This window comes from Sus scrofa, chromosome 7 (assembly GCF_054392235.1).
Source record: "Sus scrofa isolate SSC_HxYL_T2T_F1_AM1 chromosome 7, Sscrofa_HxYL_maternal_Yorkshire_Landrace_v2.0, whole genome shotgun sequence".
Classification (NCBI taxonomy): domain Eukaryota; kingdom Metazoa; phylum Chordata; class Mammalia; order Artiodactyla; family Suidae; genus Sus; species Sus scrofa.
Genome location: NC_139389.1, coordinates 40,075,396 through 40,093,879, shown reverse-complemented (window position 1 = coordinate 40,093,879; position 18,484 = coordinate 40,075,396). Strand labels below are relative to the sequence as shown.

The 18,484-nt window shown below is 39.8% G+C and overlaps 1 protein-coding gene and 1 pseudogene across 12 annotated transcripts in view; one reads left to right on the top strand and one right to left on the bottom strand.

Moving 5' to 3' along the window:
- The window catches only part of FKBP5 (FKBP prolyl isomerase 5), a 108,579-nt gene that overhangs the window by 27,194 nt on the left and 62,901 nt on the right, over positions 1-18,484 (top strand). For 6 of the 12 annotated variants that reach the window (XR_014808989.1, NM_001435074.1, XM_021098050.2 and 3 more), the window contains 1 exon segment: positions 12,159-12,287. Coding sequence is in view for 11 of the 12 variants with exons in the window: in XM_084966337.1 (XP_084822463.1) it covers positions 12,159-12,287 (129 nt within the window). In the remaining variant the exon portion in view is untranslated. 12 annotated transcript variants of the gene reach the window in all.
- Positions 16,798-17,585, bottom strand: LOC110261509 (transcription factor A, mitochondrial pseudogene; annotated as a pseudogene).

Below are 18,484 nucleotides of genomic sequence, written 5' to 3'. Positions count from 1 at the left end.
TTGTGTGGAAACTGCCTGAAGCCAAAAACTGCCTAAAAGGATTAGAAGGAACATTCCCAGATTTTTGAAGAATGGTTTGTGAAGTTTTCTTGTGACGCAGCAGGTTAAGGATCGGGTGTTATCACTGCTGTGGCATGGGTTTGATCCCTGCCCTGGGGATTTTTGTATGCCACAGGCACAACAGAAAGAAAGAGTAGTTTATGTTCCCACCAACCAGAGAGGAAAAAACCTCATAACTCACAGGACATTGGGTAGAGTACTCAGAGGGGTATTGTCCCAGCAATGGTGCAATTGTATCCCCTAAACTATAGACCACACTGATTCCTTCTAACAAAGCTTAAAAATAGGGTTCAAAAGGATAAAACTGTTTCTAGGTAATTCAGCAGCATCCCAGAACAAAGCTAATAGGTATAGTTATACAAAAATATCTAGCACTCTGTCATCAAAAAGATGACAAATAATAAGTGCGGGTGAGGCTCTGAAGAAAAGGGAACCCATGGGCACTGTTGGTGGAAAGGGAAGTTGGTACAGTCACTATAGAAACAGTATGGAGAGTCTTCGAAAAATTAAAAATAGAACTGTTGTATGATCCAGCAGTTCCACTCCTGGGTGTTGATCCAAAGAAAACAAAAACACTAATTAAAAACAATATATGTACCAATATGTTTATTCCAGCATTATTTACAATAGCCAAGATATGGGAGCAACCTAGTTAACCATCAGTAGATGAATGGATAAGGAAAATGGTGGTATTTTTATACAATGGAATATTAGCCATAAAAAAAGATCGAAACCTTTCCATTTGTGACGATTTGCTTATTGTGCTAAGCGAAATAAGAGAAAGATAACTACTATATCATTTCACTTACATGTGGAATCTAAAACAAAACAAATGAACAGACATAACAAAACAGAAATAAAATTACAGATACAGAGAACAAACTGGTGGTTGCCAGGGGGGAGAAGAGGGGGGAGGAAAGAAATAGATGAGAGAGAGTGAGATACAAACCTCCAGTTGCAAAAAAGAATTGAGTCAATGGTGTGACGTACAGTGTGGGGAATATAGTCAGTAACTATGAAATATCTTTGTTTGGTGACCTGTCCTAACTAGACTTAGAGAAGTGTTGTATCCATATTTTGTTTAACAGGAACCAACATAAGAGTTGTAGGTCAACTATACTTCAGAAACAAACCTATAGACTCATAGAAAAAGAGACCAGATTTATGGTTATCAGAGGTGGAGGGCCAGGTGGGGGGAGTTGGATGAAGAGAGTCAAAAGGTATAAACTCCCAGGAGTTCCTGTTGTGGCTCAGCGGTTAGCAAACCCGACTAGCATCCATGAGGAACAGGTTCGATCCCTGGCCTCGCTGAGTAGGTTAAGGATCCCGTGTTGCTGTGAGCTGTGGTGTAAGTCTTAGACGTGGCTTGGAGGCTTGGATCAGTGTGGCTGCAGCATAGGCCGGCAGCTATAGCTCCGATTGGACCCTTAGCCCGGGGACCTCCATATGCCACAGGTGTGGCCCTAAAAAAACAAAAAGACAAAAAAAAAAAAAAAAAAAGATATAAACTCCCAGTTATAAATAAGTACTAGGGCTGTAATGTACAACATGATAAATATAATTAACACTGCTGTATGTTATATAGGAAAGTTATTGAGAGAGTAAATTCTAAGCGTTCTCATCACAAGGAAGATTTTTTTTTTTCCGATTCCTTTAATTTTGTGTCTGTACGAGATGGTGGGTGTTCACTAAACTTACCGTGATGATCATCTCATGAGATAACTCAGATCATTATGCTACACACCTTAAGCTTATACAGTGTTGTACATCAGTTACATCTCAATAAAACTGGAGGAAAAACAATATCTAGCACTCACAAAGGTCAAATTCATATTTGGCTTCTAGTCAGAAACATCGGACTTACAGTGACACAGTCCATGAGGAGGAAAATTAAAAAATAGTCCCAGAAATGACACAGATGATAGAATTGGTTAGACAAAAGTATTAAAACAGTTATGACTATATTCCGTATGTTCAAGGAAGTAGAGGAAAGATTAAGAATGTTAAATGCAGTTATAAAATATATTTAAAAGACCCAAATTGAACGTATAGAGGTGAAACCTACGTGTGAGTACGTGGGATTTACTGCAAATTAGACAGTTCAGGAGAAAAGATTAGTAAACTTGAAGCCATAGCAGTACAAACACCCCAAAATAAAACTCAGGAAATAAAGATTAGAAAAAAATGAATAGAGCATCAGTGAGCTGTGAGACAACTCTAGGTGGTCTAACATACATATAATTGTAGTTGGGGGGGGGTTCAGAAAAAATTTTTTGAAGAAATAATGGTCAGAATTTACCAAATTTGACAAACTATAGACGTAAGGGTTTTCTCCTCCCAAAAGGGAACACAAAACAGGACAAAGAGAGGTGGCAAATAGAAAACAAATAGCAAGATGTAAGATTTACATCATACTATATAAATTGTTACATTGATATAAATCATCTAAATGATCTAGTTAAAAGAGGGAGCTTAATAGATTTGGTAAAAAAGCAGGACTCAACTGCATGTTGCCTATAAGAAACGTCTGATACATAGTAAGATACAAATAGGTTAAAAGTAAAAGATTGGAAAGGGAGATTCCATGCTAATGCTAATCCGGAAAGTTGAGATAACTATATTAATTTCAGACAAACTAGATTTTAGAAATAAAGAGGGCTGGAGTTCCGTCGTGGCGCAGTGGTTAGCAAATCCGACTAGGAACCATGAGGTTGCAGGTTTGATCCCTGCCCTTGCCGTGGCTCTGGTGTAGGCCGGCAGCTACAACTCCGATTCGACCCCTAGCCTGGGAACCTCCATATGCCATGAGAGCAGCCCAAGAAATGGCAAAAAGACTAAAAAAAAAAAAGAGGGTAATTTCATACAGTAGAGTGGTCAGTTTATCAAGCTGAATTTAATAATTCTAAAAACACACCTAATTACAGAACCTCAAAATACATGAATCAGAAATTGATAGAACTGAAATGAAAAATCCATAATTATAGCTGGAGATTTCACTCCCTTACCACTCAATATCTGATAGAACAAGTAGACAAAAAATTAGTGATGATTTAAACAACATTATCGACCAGTTGACCTAATTGACATTTATATGACATTCTACCTGGTACAGCAGAACATACATTTTGTTCAGTTGCACACAGGGCATTTACTAATGTAGATCACATTTTGTTCCATAAAGCAATATCAATAAATTTTAAATTAAGTCATAAAAAGTACAAAAAAGACAAAAATAAAAAAATTAAGACGGGAGTTCTCATCGTGGCTCAGTGGTTCATGAACCTGACTAGCATCCATGATGATGTGGATTCGGTCCCTGGCCTCGCTCAGGGGGTTAAGGATCCGGCGTTGTTGGGAGCTGTGGTATAGGTCACAGACATGGCTCAGAGCCCACATGGCTGTGGCGTAGGCCAGAGGCTACAGCTCCAGTTGGACCCCTAGCCTGGGAACCTCCATAAGCCGTGGGTGCAGCCCTAAAAAGACAAAAAAGACGAAAAAAAAAATTCACAAAAAGTATGTCATCTAGGAGTTCCCATCATGGCTCAGTGGTTAACGAATCCGACTAGGAACCATAAGGTTGTGGGTTGGATCCCTGGCCTTGCTCAGTGGGTTAAGGATCTGGCGTTGCCGTGAGCTGTGGTGTAGGTCGCAGACGTGGCTCAGATCTGGTGTTGCTGGAGCTGTGGAGTAGGCTGACAGCTGTAGCTCAGATTAGACCCTTAGCCTGGGAACCTCCATTTTCCATGGGTGCTGCCCTAGAAAAGGCAGGAAAAAAAAAAAAGCTTGTCCCCTAACCAAAAAGGAATTAAATTTAAAATCATAACAAAGATATCTGGAAAACCCCTAAATATTAGGAACATATTTTTAAGAAACTTATGGGTCAAAGGAAGACAAAGATAAATTTAGAAAATATTTTGTACTGAATCAAAACACAACATAGTTTGTGGGATGGAGATAATGTAATGTTTAGGGGAAATTCAGTAAATGCCTATATTAGGGAAAAAGTAAGGTTGCAAATCACTGTCCTCAGCTTCTACCTTAAGAAACTAGAAAAAAAGAAGAGAAAATTAAGTAAACAGAAGAAATGAGTTAAAAGCCAAAAACAGTGAAACAGAAAGACAGTAGAGAAAGTCAGTGAAATCAAAAGCTGACTCTTTGAGAAGAGCGATAAAACTCATAAACCTCCACCCTGTTGGATCAGAAAAAAGAGACAAGTTATCAATATCTGGAATGAAAGGGTCAGCAAAACTATACTGCAGATAGTATAGTTTTTTTTTTTTTTTTTTTTTTTGTCTTTTTGCTATTTCTTTCGGCTGCTCCCACGGCATATGGAGGTTCCCAGGCTAGGGGTCGAATCAGAGCTGTAGCCACTGGCCTCCACCACAGCCACAGCAACACGGGATCCGAGCTGCGTCTGAAACTTACACCACAGCTCACGGCAATGCCAGATCCTTAACCCACTGAGCAAGGGCAGGGATCGAACCCGCAACCTCATGGTTGCTAGTTGGATTCATTAACCACTGCGCCACGACGGGAACTCCTAGTTTTTAAAAGGATAAGTAAAAGAACAATATGATTTACTTCATATCAGTACATTAGACACTTAGATGAAATGGGCAAATTCCTTGAAAGATGCAAAATACCAAAGTCCACTCAAGAAATGAATAGCATGAATAATCTTATATCTATTAAATTCAGTTCTCACAAAGACTTTGAGCCCAGATGACTTCTGCCCTCCAGAACTTTAAGATAATAAGTGTATATAGTTTAAGCCATCAAGTTGGTGATATTGTTTTGGCAGCTGTAGAAAACTAATACAGTACCTAAGGGGATAAACCTCAGAATTAATGCTGGTTACTGTTGTGACATGGGTTTGACCCCTGGCCCAGGAACTTCCACATGCTACGAGTTCAGCCAAAAAAATGAAAAAGAATAGGACACATTCTGTGCCTATGTAGGGTCTACAGACCTTTTGCCATATGTTAACCTCTGCCTGTTCTTAGAAATCATCAGCAGGCTTGGAATCAAACTGGTCCTAAAGAACCATCTCAGGTTAATAATCTATCACTGTAGCATAGGTATAAATTTTTCTATCAAAATGTGAGTAGAGGCTCACTCCTACTGTATTTACCCTTACCAGAGTGTAAGTTCTATGGAGTTAGAAATTATTTATCTGTACTACAAGACCTAGTAATCAGAAGGGAGGCGGGAATGTTAAAAGTTTGAGAACCACCATTTTACTTTCTTAGTAGTAACTGTAGCTATACTTCTATCTTAATTACCTTGTAGAATCTGATAACTCAGTGGTATAGACTGTCACCCAGACTTCTCTCCAGAGGGCAGGCCTCGTCTTTGACGCCTTCTGGATATCTCACAAGCACCCCTGGTTAACCAGGTTTGCTTCCTTTATGGAGAGGCACTCCAGAATGTTTGAATTAAATTGGACAGAAAGAATAAAAAGTCCTGTTGAGTGCAACCATGAAGTCTTTTCATCTTTTTCTCCTGAACTAAAAAAAAAATCATGGAAGTAATATATGCTTAGTGTTAAAGTATTTAAGTGATACAGAATTTTAAAAGTGAAAATTCCTTCTTATCCTCCCAAATCTTATTCTCCAGAGGTCACAGTGTTTTAATAAATAAATTTGCCTATTCCAAGTACCTCATATAAGAAGAATTGTATAATAGTTGTCCTTTGGTATCTTGCTTAGCTCACCTGGCATAACGTTTTCAAGGTCATCCATATATGAGAATTTCCTATTATAGATGAATAATAGTCTATATTATATAATACATATATGCACACAATATATGCTGAAGAATATTATGTAGTAATACATACCATACCATACCATATTTTGTTTATGGACACTTGGATTTCTTGCCACTCTTTGGCTTTGTGAGGACTACTGCATTTGAGTCTCTGTGTTTACTTCTTTTAGGTACATCCCTGGGAGTGGAATAGCTGAATCATACGGTAATTCTATGTTGAGTATTTTAAAGGACCATCAGACTTTTCCATAGAGGACCACCAGCAATGCATGAGGGGTCCAGTTTCTCTACATCTTCACCAACACTTGTAATTTTTCCTTTTTTGGTGATAGCCATTCTCATGGGTATGAAGTGGTACGTCATTGTGACTGATTTGCATTCACCTTAGGAATGATCATGTTGAACACCTTTTCATGTGCTTATTGGCTATTTGCGTATCTTCTTGTAGGTCTCTCTTAAAAGAGGAAGGTAGATGAGCATATATATGAGTACTGTTGGTCATCTTCCCACTCCCCCCACCTCCCCAGTGTGGAGGAAGCAGATTAACTGGGAGAAAGTAGGTGAATAAATATAGCATGCAATTTCATATAGACATGTAGTCTGTATATGTGATCTTGTTTCTTCTGCATGCATCTTTATCTCTCTTTTGTACATATGTTGTCTGCAGTTAGATAACTCCTCCTGAAACTCCTGTGTTATTGGACTTGAATGTTTGAGAGGGGCCTGGGGCTGAAAGTAAACGAGGACTTTCCAGTTCATCCTTACATGAATATTTTCACAATTAAGATACGCTTATACTGCATTCATTTACAACCCTGATGTAGACCTACTTCCTTGTGTTCTCTGTCTGTCTTTTGTGTTTTAGTTTTAGGAGGCTGAAAGCCTTTATGGCGCAGACATCTATAGTACTTAGAGAGGCTGCTGCTGCTGTAATTTTCTGTACTTCTAACAAAGGAGCCAGTTCCTATATTCTTTTTTGTCGTCTTTCTGAAAACTCTTCTGTTTAAATCTGTGATACAAGATCTCTGTTTTAACAAAGAGAACAGTGAGTAATATACATAGTTAATTAGGGAATAAAGCTTTACAATAATTTTTCATTTGGGGGAATATGACAATTTAGTTATGTCGACTGAAGTTTTCAGTACCCTGTTGGTGACATTTGAAGCCTAATCTCATTTTTCTCTCGTGTCTCAGGTGTTTGCCGGCTAGCACTTTGGAGAGTGCACGCTTGTCTGGCATGTCCATAACAGAACGAACTGTGTGTTCCCTCTCAGAGGCACTAGGCAGCAGTTTCCCCCTTTGGACAGTTCAGAACAGTGAGCTTTATCATAGATTAATATCCATAGCTACATAGTGATTTTAAATTCAAAATAAACCTGGGGTAGGGGAAAGAAGAAAATACTCTCTTATGAAAAAGTGAAAACTTTCTCAGTGTGTCTTAATACGTCTTTAGGAATTATCTGTTCTTATGGCCTTTTTTCATGTAACACTAGATCAGGGACGAAGTTTTTTCTTAATTTATTTGTATTATTTGCTTATAAAAATTATACCCCCAAATGGCATAACTGGAATTAAGAGGAAATAGTTGGAAGGCTCAGTTTTTTTTCTTCATTCTTCCTGATTTATCTGCCTTTAAAAATTCAACAGAGTTTTAGTGTTGTTTTTATCTTTGTGTTTTGATTTTTCTTGCTACTCGTTTTCACATGGACTCGATACTACACAGAGTCATTCTGCGATTGCAGAGATTATGTGTATCTTTACAACTGTTAGAACCAAAAGTGAGGAACAGATTCCTTCATTAAGTGAGATTTATTAAGCTTGCAAATTATTAAGCTTGTTACAGGTTCCCTATTTATTTGAATTTTAGGGCAAGGGTTAGAACCAAAAGAAATTTTTTTTTTTTTTTTTTTTTTTTTGTCTTTTTGCTATTTCTTGGGCCGCTCCAGTGGCATATGGAGGTTCCCAGGCCAGGGGTCGAATCGGAGCTGTAGCCACTGGCCTACGCCAGAGCCACAGCAACTCGGGATCCGAGCCGCGTCTGCAACCTACACCACAGCTCACGGCAACGCCGGATCGTTAACCCACTGAGCAGGGGCAAGGACCGAACCCGCAACCCCATGGCTCCCAGTCGGATTCGTTAACCACTGCGCCACGACGGGAACTCCAGAAAATGTTTTTTGATTGGTAATATTTTCATTTAAAAGTTTAGCTGACCCCCAAATGATGAACATTCTAAAGAAAGGCATTGTCTTTGTATCTGTTCTAGTCATGCTTTCTGAATGCCTTATTTTTAGCTTTTTGTGATATTTGTGCTCATGCATGCCATCTCTCAGATGATCTGAAAGTGGCACACGTCACTGCACCTCACCCCTAAGCACTTGAGTGTGTGTCTCCTCTAAGAAGGAGGGTATTATCCTATACAAAACCGCAATAGTCGGTCATACTCCAGAAAGCTAACATTATGATAGTAAGGTAATGTGTGATCTGTTTTTCTAAATTTTTTGAATTCTCCCCAAAATGTTCTTTTTCTTGTCACCATAATCCAGGATCCAGCCAAGGATCACACACTGCATTTGGGTGTTGTGTCCTTTTAGTCTTTTTAAAATGAGAACAGGCCCCTATACTTTTTAAAAAATTTTTTTGTGTTTCATAACAATATTGTGAGTTTAGGCCAGTTGTCTTTTGTCCATGAGTAGTTTCAGGTTAAACATTTTTGGTAGAAATACATGTATGCTTCTCATTACATTCTGTGAAGAGGCACAATGGCATTAACAGTCTGTGTTAAGATAGAGGATACAGAGTTTGGTCATAATGCAGATGACTGTGCTGGGGGAGGTTTGTCAGATCCCTCCATTGGAAAGCCCCTTATCCTTTTTAAATAACTAATCTGTAGGTTTCATGCTTTGAGACCGTGTGGCTATCCTGTTCCCTAATAACCTTTCACTTGATGTTTTTATTGATTGATTTAATCCAGTTACCGCAGAGGTTTACTGATGGATATCGATGTATGTGCAGAGCCCCAGGAAATTTTGTTTTGTATATATATTTTTCCAGGGATATAGTCCATGGTCTCCAAAATATTTAAAAGATCTCCCCCCCCCCCAGTTTTTTTAGGTGCCGTTTTCAAGTTTCCATGCATCAGGGAAGTCTCTTGTAAGTGCTAGGTTGCTAGAATCTGGGAACCAACCCTGCCCATCTAGTTTTCCTAATTATCTTGCCCAGCATCACATACAACAACTAGGTACTTAATTTTTGTTGTTATTTGTTTGAGAACACTTTGTTCTGGCCTTTCCCTTATCCTGAGCCAAGCATTTGGATCTTTTGTGTTTGGCATAAACTGTTCTAAAAAATAAAGCCAAGGGGCTTAGCCCTTGGTTTTTGTGTTCTCATTGAAGATTTTTTTGGGCACAGCAAAATTTGATTTGTATCTTTGTTGACAGTGAAGTGAATTTAGGTCAGTTGGAAATGAGTTAAAACAGTATCAACTATATTTAGTTTTCTAAGTATCAGTTGTATCAGTATAAGATTTTTTCACAAATGTGAAATAGCTCTTTTTAACTGAGTAGGCAAGAAGGTCCCATAGGTGACTTAGGGAGCCTTAGTCCATTATTAGCATAATATTATTTTCCCTGCTCAACCAGGAGAGCAGCATGGAATTCATCATGGCAGCAGCCAATGACCTGTGTTTTGTTTTGTTTGTGCATCAGCCTGTTGTTACTTGTGTGAAAGTGTCTGTCATTTAGGTGACTGACAGTAATTATAAGAGCTGACATTGAAATAGTATACTTGGGAGTTCCTGTAGTGGCTCAGCGGAAACGAATCTGACTAGTATCCATGAGGACTCAGGTTCGATCCCTGGCCTCACTCAGTGGGTTCAGGATCCGGTGTTGCTGTGAGCTGTGGTGTAGGTCACAGATGCAGCTCCGATTAGACCCCTAGCCTGGGAATCTCAATATGCTACAGGTGCGGCCCTAAAAAAAAAAGACCAAAAAAGGAAAGAAATAGTATACTTTACCGCACATGTTATACCGTTTCATCCAGAAGATCACTCTATGAAAGCAGATATGACAAAAAAAAAAAAAAAAAAAAAGGAGTTCCCGTCATAGCTCAGTGGTTAATGAATCCGACTAGGAACCATGAGGTTGTGGGTTCGATCCCTGGCCTTGCTCAGTGGGTTAAGGAACTGGTGTTGCCGTGAGGTGTGGTGTAGGTTGCAGGTGTGGCTTGGATCCTGCGTTGTTGTGGCTGTGGCGCAGGCTGGCAGCTATGGCTCCAATTCAACCCCTAGCCTGGGAACCTCCATATGCTGCGGGAGCAGCCCAAGAAATGGCAAAAAGACAAAAAAAAAAAAAAAAAAAAGAGAAGGTATTATTTTTATTAGGGAAAAAAACCTAGAGAAGTTAAACAACATCCATTGCTGTGGCTATAGCTCCAATTTAACCCGTAGCCTGGGAACCTCCATATGCTGCAGGTACAGCCCTAAAAAAATACCCCCTCCCCCAAAAAAGTAAGCAACATCAAACAGCTTACAAAGATCTCCACATTCCATGAGCTTCCTGTCTTAAGAATATGCAAGGTAGAGGTGGATTCCCTGGTGGTCTAGAGGTTGAGGATTTGGTGTTGTTACTGCTATGGTATAGGTTTGACCTCTGGGCCAGGAACTTCTGCATGACATGGGCGTGGCTAAACGAAAAAAAGGGTAGAGGTGTTCTAAGAAATCTAAATATGGACAAAGCATGGCTCTGCTCTCAAGGATCCTTTAAATCCAACAAGTGTGTCTTATGAATGTATTATAGACAACAGATGCAGGGGTATGCTAAGGAAGTGCAGAAAAGGACAGGTGACTGCAGAAGATTGAGGTTGGTATCAGGGAGGGAGCGTTTGAGTGGGAAGAAAAGGGAAGAAGAAGAGTGAACAAAAGCTTGGAAATAGATGCTAGTTGGGTTTGTTACTGCTGAGCCACGAAGGAACTCCCCAAAAGCATGGAAATGGGAAAGCATGGGGGTTGTTACGGGAGAATTGGTCTGGTTTGGCTAGAGTATGAGCTGCATGAAGAAAGTAGTTCATCCCCCCCCCCCCCCCGCTTTTTTTGGTCTCTTTGCCTTTTCTAGGGCCGCTCCTGCGGCATGTGGAGGTTCCCAGGCTGGGGGTCTAATCGGAGCTGTGACCGCTGGCCTACACCGCAGCCACAGCAACATGGGTGTGAGCCACATCTGTGACCTACACCACAGCTCATGGCAACACCAGATCCTTAACCCACTGAGAAGGCCAGGGATTGAATCTGCCACCTCATGGTTCCTAGTCGGATTCATTGACCACTGAGCCACGACGGGAAATCCTTTTTTGGCTTTTTGAGGCCACACCTGAGGCATATGGAGGTTCCCAGGCTAGGAGGCAATTCAGAGCTGCAGCTCTGGCTTACACCACAGCCACAGCAGCAGCAATGCCAGATCCGAGCCACGTCTGTGACCTACACCACAGCTAATGGTAGTGCTGAGTTCTTTACTCACTGTGCGGAGCCAGGGATTGAACCTGCTTCTTTGTGAATACTAGTCAGATTTGTTTCTGCTGAGCCATAACAGGAACTCCTAGAAAGTAGTGCAAGATGGATATGAAAAGTTGGTTGGGATCTTGTTGTGGAGGGTCTTGAAAGCCATGGTAAGGAACAACCTCATTCTATAGGAAATTTGAGCAGGAAGTGAAAAATGTAGCTTCATAAAAGACCCAATAGTAATGATTGTAAATGTTTATATTTTAGTTATATCTCCATGCTAGTCTCTTAACATTTATCTCATTAATGCCTCACAGTAACTTTATGAACAAAATATGTCTCTTGCACGGATGTGAAACTGAGGCTCAGTGGGATTAACTGTGCAAATGTCGAACAGATATCACTGGAGCTAGGACTTAGTCTGGGCTCTGTCATTTTCTATGGCCTGTGCTATTTACCACTGCGATGTACTGTCACTTCTTTTATCAGATCACCTGTTAAGTTCTTAATTCTCTGGTAAGAATATGACTTTTCAGAGCTCTGCAAGGACTGGTTCTCAACGTGTAGTCACGCTAAGGAATATAATCACCACCAAACCTGACTTGTGCTGCTCTCTAATCATCCCAAAGCTGGATGGGAAATTGAAGAGTTGGATGGTGTTTGATTTACATGCTTCATGACATCAATACATGCTCATAGCAGATGTTTTTATTTTCATTTTCATTGTTTAACCTTACCAGCCCCAAAATCTCGGGTCAGGTAATGCTCAGTTCCTAGGGGCATTTTAAGATGCATGAAGAAGTGACATTTTTCCTAGCTGAAATATGTTTCTTCTCAGCAGGTTTTCTACTTGGAAGAGACCATGACTACTGATGAAGGTGCCAAGAACAATGGAGAAAGCCCAGCAGCAGCTGTTGCTGAACAGGGAGAGGATATTACCTCCAAAAAAGATAGAGGAGTTTTAAAGGTGAGGCCTCAAGGATGAATGACATGTAGGGAAATTTGCTATCTGGAAAGATTGTTAATAAAAATCTTTTTTTGCTTTTGCATTTTTGACTGGAGGTGGATGATGTTTATTGAGGCTTACTAAGTGCCAACCACTACAGCTAAATTCTCATTTCATCTTCATAACTTGAGGTTTATTTTAAATCCTGGATTATAGATGGTAAAACTGAAGGCCAGCTAGGTAAATTAACTTGCCCCAAATCACATATCTTAGGAAATGCCCATATGTGGTTCAGGCCCAAGTTAGAGCTGACTCCAAAAGGCTGTCTCTCTCCCTTTTCTCAGTGTGTAAATGAGTTATTATTTTAATATAATACTTAAGTATGTGAAAGCTAGCTGATAACAGCTTGACTTCTTTTTTTTTTCTTTTTGGCCACCCCGAGCGATATGAAGTTCCCAGGCCAGGGATCAGATCTGAGCCACAGTTGCGACCTGTGCTGCAACTGCAGCAGTGCTGGATCCTTTAACTTACTCTGCCTGGCTAGGGATTGAACCTGCATCCTTGTGCTGCAGAGACTTTGCTGATATCATTGTGCCACACAAGAACTCTGACAACTTGCTTTTTTTTTTTTTTATTGTTTTTTAAAATTAATTTAAAAAATTTTTATTAAAGTATGGTTGATTCAAAAGACTTTTTTTTTTTTTTTTTTTTTTTTTTTTGATTGTGCTCATGACATGTGGAGGTTCCCAGGCTAGGGATGGAATCCATGCCACAGCAGTGACAACACTGGAGCCTTAAAGCTCTGCTGTACCACAGGAGAACTCTTCTCGAAAGGCTTTATTTATTTATTTATTTAATTACTCAAATGATTTATCACATCTGTAGTTGTATAAAATCCAATTTTATAGCATTTCCATCCCACAACCCAAGCACATCCCTCCACCCCTCAAACTATCTCCTCTGGAGACCATAAATTTCTCAATGTTTGTGAGTCAGCATCTGTTCTGCAAAGTTCAGTCTGTCCTTTTTTTAGATTCCACATGTCAGTGAAAGCATTTGATGTTGGTGTCTCATTGTATGGCTGACTTCACTTAGCATGATAATTTCTAGGTCCATCCATGTTGCTAAAAATGCTGGTATTTCATTCCTTTTAATGGCTGAGTAATATTCCATAGTGTATATGTACCACATCTTGATCCACTCCTCTGTTGATGGACATTTAGGTTGTTTCCATGTCTTGGCTATTGCAAATAGTGCTGCAATGAACATCGGAGTACATGTGTTTTTTTGAGTCATGGTTTTCTCTGGATAGATGCCCAGGAGTGGGATTGCTAGATCAAATGGTAGTTCTTTTTAGTTTTCTGAGGAATCTGCATACTGTTTTCCACAGTGGTTACACCAGTTTTCAAAAGGCTTTTTTAAAATAAAAACAAAAGCTAACTTTCAGAGTTCAAAGGATTTTGTTTTTTATGTACAGTGTTCCTGGGTGCAGCAAAGATTTTTTTTGAGGTTTCATCAGAGAATATATTTCATTTTTGAATTAGCTTTCCTTGTTAAAAACACTTTTTTCACTCTGTAATTATTTTCACACACGAGTTTTTTGTATCGCACAGTGGTCTATTGAGATGATCAGAGAACTTTTTTTTTTTTTTTTTTTTTTTTTTTAGGGCCACACCTGCAGCAAATGGAAGTTCCCAGGCTAGCAGTTGAATCACAGCTGCAGCTGCTGGCCTATACCACAGCCACAGCAATGCAGGATCCCAGCCATGTCTTCAACCTACACCACAGCTCAAGGCAACACCAGATCCTTGTCCTGCTGAGTAAGGCCAGGGATCGAAACTGCATCCTCATGGATACTAGTAGGATTTGTTACCCCTGAGCTACAACAGGAACTCCCACAGGGCACTTTTTGATTCTTCCTTTTATATATAGAAGATATATATGTGTGTTTTATTCCATATAAGCAAGAGAGGTTAAGGGGCTTCAGTCATATTAAGTTGTCTTTCTCATACACTGTTGTTGTATATACATTCAAGTTTTGTATCATTAATTTTTTCTCTTTTGCTGAAAAGATTCTCTTACACATTCTAAATATTACCACTCAGCTGAGTTTTAATATCTCCTTGTGTTATCAGTAGCAAATGAGAATTTTTAGTTTGTTTTGGCTAATCTTGCTTGTGTGAAAGCTTTTTTTCTGTGCCCGAATATACATGTTTTACTCTTAGGTTGCATTATGGCAGGCCAAATTTTGAAGACTTGCACCTGTAGAATAAGGACTTTATGCTATAGATGTATACATCGTGGTATCTTCATTCAGAGGGCTTCTCAGCCTTGTAGCTATAGGACTTTTCATCTCAGACTCCAGGATGCCTCTTGGGACAGTGGAAATTCTAGGGGCTGTTCTCAGCACCTCCTTGCTTCTCTTCTCTTATCTTTTCAGAGCACTGGTACAGAGAACACAGGCCCCCAACTTGCCTCAGGCCCTGCTTTGTTCCAGGGAGTAAATCTAATAAAATTTTTAGGCTTGTAAGAAACATTTTGAGACCATAAGCTCTTTAAATCTTATTATTTATCGCTGTCTAGAGCCTCAGGTTTCACCATTGGGCTTTTAGTTAAGATTAAATAGGTCTATTAACTGTGTGACCTAGGGCAATTTAGTAACCCAACTGTGATGAAGTGTCCTCATTTGTAAAATTAGAGTAATGATACTGGCTACCTCGTAGTTACTGAGATTACATGAAGTATTTAGCATGTGCCATGCCTATAGTATTCTCTTATTAACTGTTTTTTTAGGACACACTTAAATTATTATTCAATGCAGTATAAAACAATATGCATAGATCTGGTACATAGTTTTTTAGTTTTTAACCTTAGGGAAAAAGATAATGAGGAAAAGATTTATAAATCTTGGAGTTCCTGTTGTGGCGCAGTGGAAATGAATCCGACTAAGAACAGTAAGGATGTGGATGCAATTCCTGGCCCCCCTCAGTGGGTTAAGGATCCAGCGTTGCCATGAGCTGTGGTGTAGGTTGCAGATGCAGCTTGGACCTGGCGTTGCTGTGGCTGCAGTGTAGGCCGGCAGCTGTAGCTCTGATTAGATCCCTAGCCCGGGAACCTCCATATGCTGCAGGTGTGGCCCTAAAAAGCAAAAAAAACAAAAACAAAAAAAAAACCAAGGATTTACAAACCTCATTTATTTTTTTGGCCTTGCCCATGGCATATGAAGTTCCCAGGCCAGGGGTCAAACCCGAGTCATAGCAGTGACAACATGAGATCCTTACCCGTTGAGCTACCAGGGAACTCCTCTATCCCTGTTATCGAAGTTGCAGCTGACATCAGTAATCCCTTCTGTGAACAGCCATCAATTCTGACCGCAACTTGAATTATACCTAGAACTTGGAATTTACCAAGATGAGGTCTGGATGCTCTTTTAAAAATGCACAATTTTGGAGTTCCTGTCATAGCCTGGTGCTTAACAAATCCAACTAGGAACCATGAGGTTGTGGGTTCGATCCCTGGCCTTGCTCAGTGGGTTAAGGATCTGGCGTTGCCGTGAGCTGTGGTGTAGGTTGCAGACGCGGCTCGGATCCCACGTTGCTGTGGCTGTGGCATAGGCCAGAGGCTACAGCTCTGATTAGACCCCTAGCCTGGGAACCTCCATATGCCGAGGGAGCAGCTCTAGAAAAGGCAAAAAGACACACACACACAAAAAAAAAAATGCACAATTTTACCATAAACCACTATGGCTTCTACGAAATTGGAGACACTTTTATTTATTTATTTTTGCTTTTAGGGCTGCACCTGTGGCACATGGAGGTTCCCAGGCTAGGGTTCAAATCAGAGCTGTAGCTGCTGGCCTACCCCACAGCCACAGCAATACAGGATCCAAGCCTTGTCTGCGACCTAACCTACGCTATAGCTCACAGCAACGCCAGATTCCCGACCCACTGAGTGAGGCCAGGGATTGAACCCGCATCCTTATGGATACTAGTTGGATTCATTTCCACTATGCCACAGCAAACTCCCAGGAGACACTTTTAAATGAGAAACTCCTGCTTCCATAAGATAAGGAAACAATACTCTTTCCATAGTCATCAAGTATAAAAAAACCCTTCACAGTCTGATTTACCTTTGACAAAGGTAAAATGATTCACTGCTACATTCCATGGATTATTTTGGTGCTCAGTAGTTCTTAACACAAAATAAATTCTGAACTCTTAACTGGGTTTTGCAAAGCAAGACCCCAGGACAAAAATGTGTTGAACTGGCACAAGTCCATAATCTAAAGAAAAGGAATTGAATGTAAGATGTTTACCAACTTTATTCTTTCTGATTTTACGGTAGCCTCAGGTATTGAGCCCTCATTGGTTTCTTGTGTCTGTCCTTTATGAACATAACTCAGTCTCTATTTTAATACTCTTCAGGGTCATTTTTTGCTGAGTATTTCATTGAGCAACATATAAGATCGTCTTATTCAACTACAGCCATTTGTTCTTCCCAAGATTTCATTTCATTATGATAATGAATTTTATCACCTAAAGTTGAATATGTACTTGCAAGTTGAATATGTACTTGCAAGTTGAATATGTACTTGCTTCTGAGAACTAGAGAGATTTTTCCAGTTTTCGCTTACAGTTTTCAGCTTTACCTGTGATGTACCTTAGCTTCTTGAAAGCATTCACCTGTAAAAATGTTAGAAACTGAGCAGGGTCTTTTTGGTTTTCCAAACATTGTTCACTCTCTCTCTCTTTTTTTTTTTTTTAATTAATGTTTCCTTTTTTTAAATGCTTCTGCATGATTTCTTTTTCCAAAGATACCATTTGACTTGGAGTGAGTTGTGCTCAGATTCTGTTTATCTCTTTGTATGCCTGCCAGTCTGCCCTATAAGCATGTTCATTTCACATATCTTTTTCTCTGAATCAAGCAGTTCCTTCCATAGCTCAGCAATTTAAAAAATTGAATGTATGAAGTCACAGGCGTCTTTGGATAACCATTCAAGTTGGATGAAAACCATCTTAGTACACACACAAAACTGAAGGGAGAGTGCAGTTAACTTCCATAACCGGCACAGAGGTCCACTCCTGACTTTTCCAGGGTACTCAGCACACCCCACACACCCCAGAGAAGAGCTATTGCACCCCCAAACAAAGCACTGACCATGGGCCCATCTTGTACAGTGCCCTGGCACATTAGAGCAACCCCCACAAGGACGACTTGAACCTGCGAGCAACCCTCATGGGTTTGCTATCATGTCTGCCACTTGAAAGGCCCTATTTTTTTTTTGTATTAACTATGAGATATATATGTGTATATGTATATTTTAAAAGACCAAGACAGATATGGGAAGTCAGAAACCAGCCCAGGAAGGTAAAATTTTGTCGAGTTTACATTTTTAAAATGAATTGAGATGAGATTGTATCCTTAAGACAATGCCAGATTTATGCACTAAATTCATCTTGTTGGGGAAATCTGATGTGATACCACAGCATCACTTGCAGATGTGAACAGCTCTCTGACTCCTTGGTGGTCATTTATTCCATATGCCCAGCTGCTGGCTTATAGTCCTAGAAATGCAGATTCCCTCTTTGTGGGGCTCAGGCTCCCAAAGATTGCACGCAGTTCACGAACATGAGCACTTTTAGAATAACATGCGATTTCTTTTACATTTATTTTTCTCAAACTTCTTTTTCCCCCTTTGAGTTCTAAAAGGGCAGCTATGAGTTTGTTTGTTTAAATAGCTTGGTTTAACTTTTTAAACTGTATTTTTCCCAGCTTCATCGAGATATAATTAAGTTTAAGGTATGCAATGTGATGATATATTTTTAAATAATTACCATCGTAGGGTTGGCTGTTAACCCCTTCATCACTTCAGATAATTATTATTTATTTTTCATGGTGAGAACAGTTAAGATCTGTCCTCTTAGCAACTCTCAAGTATATAATGTAGTGTCATTAATTACAGTCACCATGCTGTGCATATTAGATCCTGAGAATTTATTCATCCTAAAACCTGAAGTTTGTACCTTTGACCAACATCTCCCCATTTTCCCCCATCCTCTAAGCCTCTGGCAGCCATCCTTCTCTCTGTTTCTGTGAGTTGAGCTTTTTTTAGATTCCACATCTAAAAAAGTTCACACAGTTTGTTTTTCTTTGACTGATTTATTTCATTTAGCCCTCAATGCCCTCAAAGTACATCCAGGTTGTCACAAATGCTATGA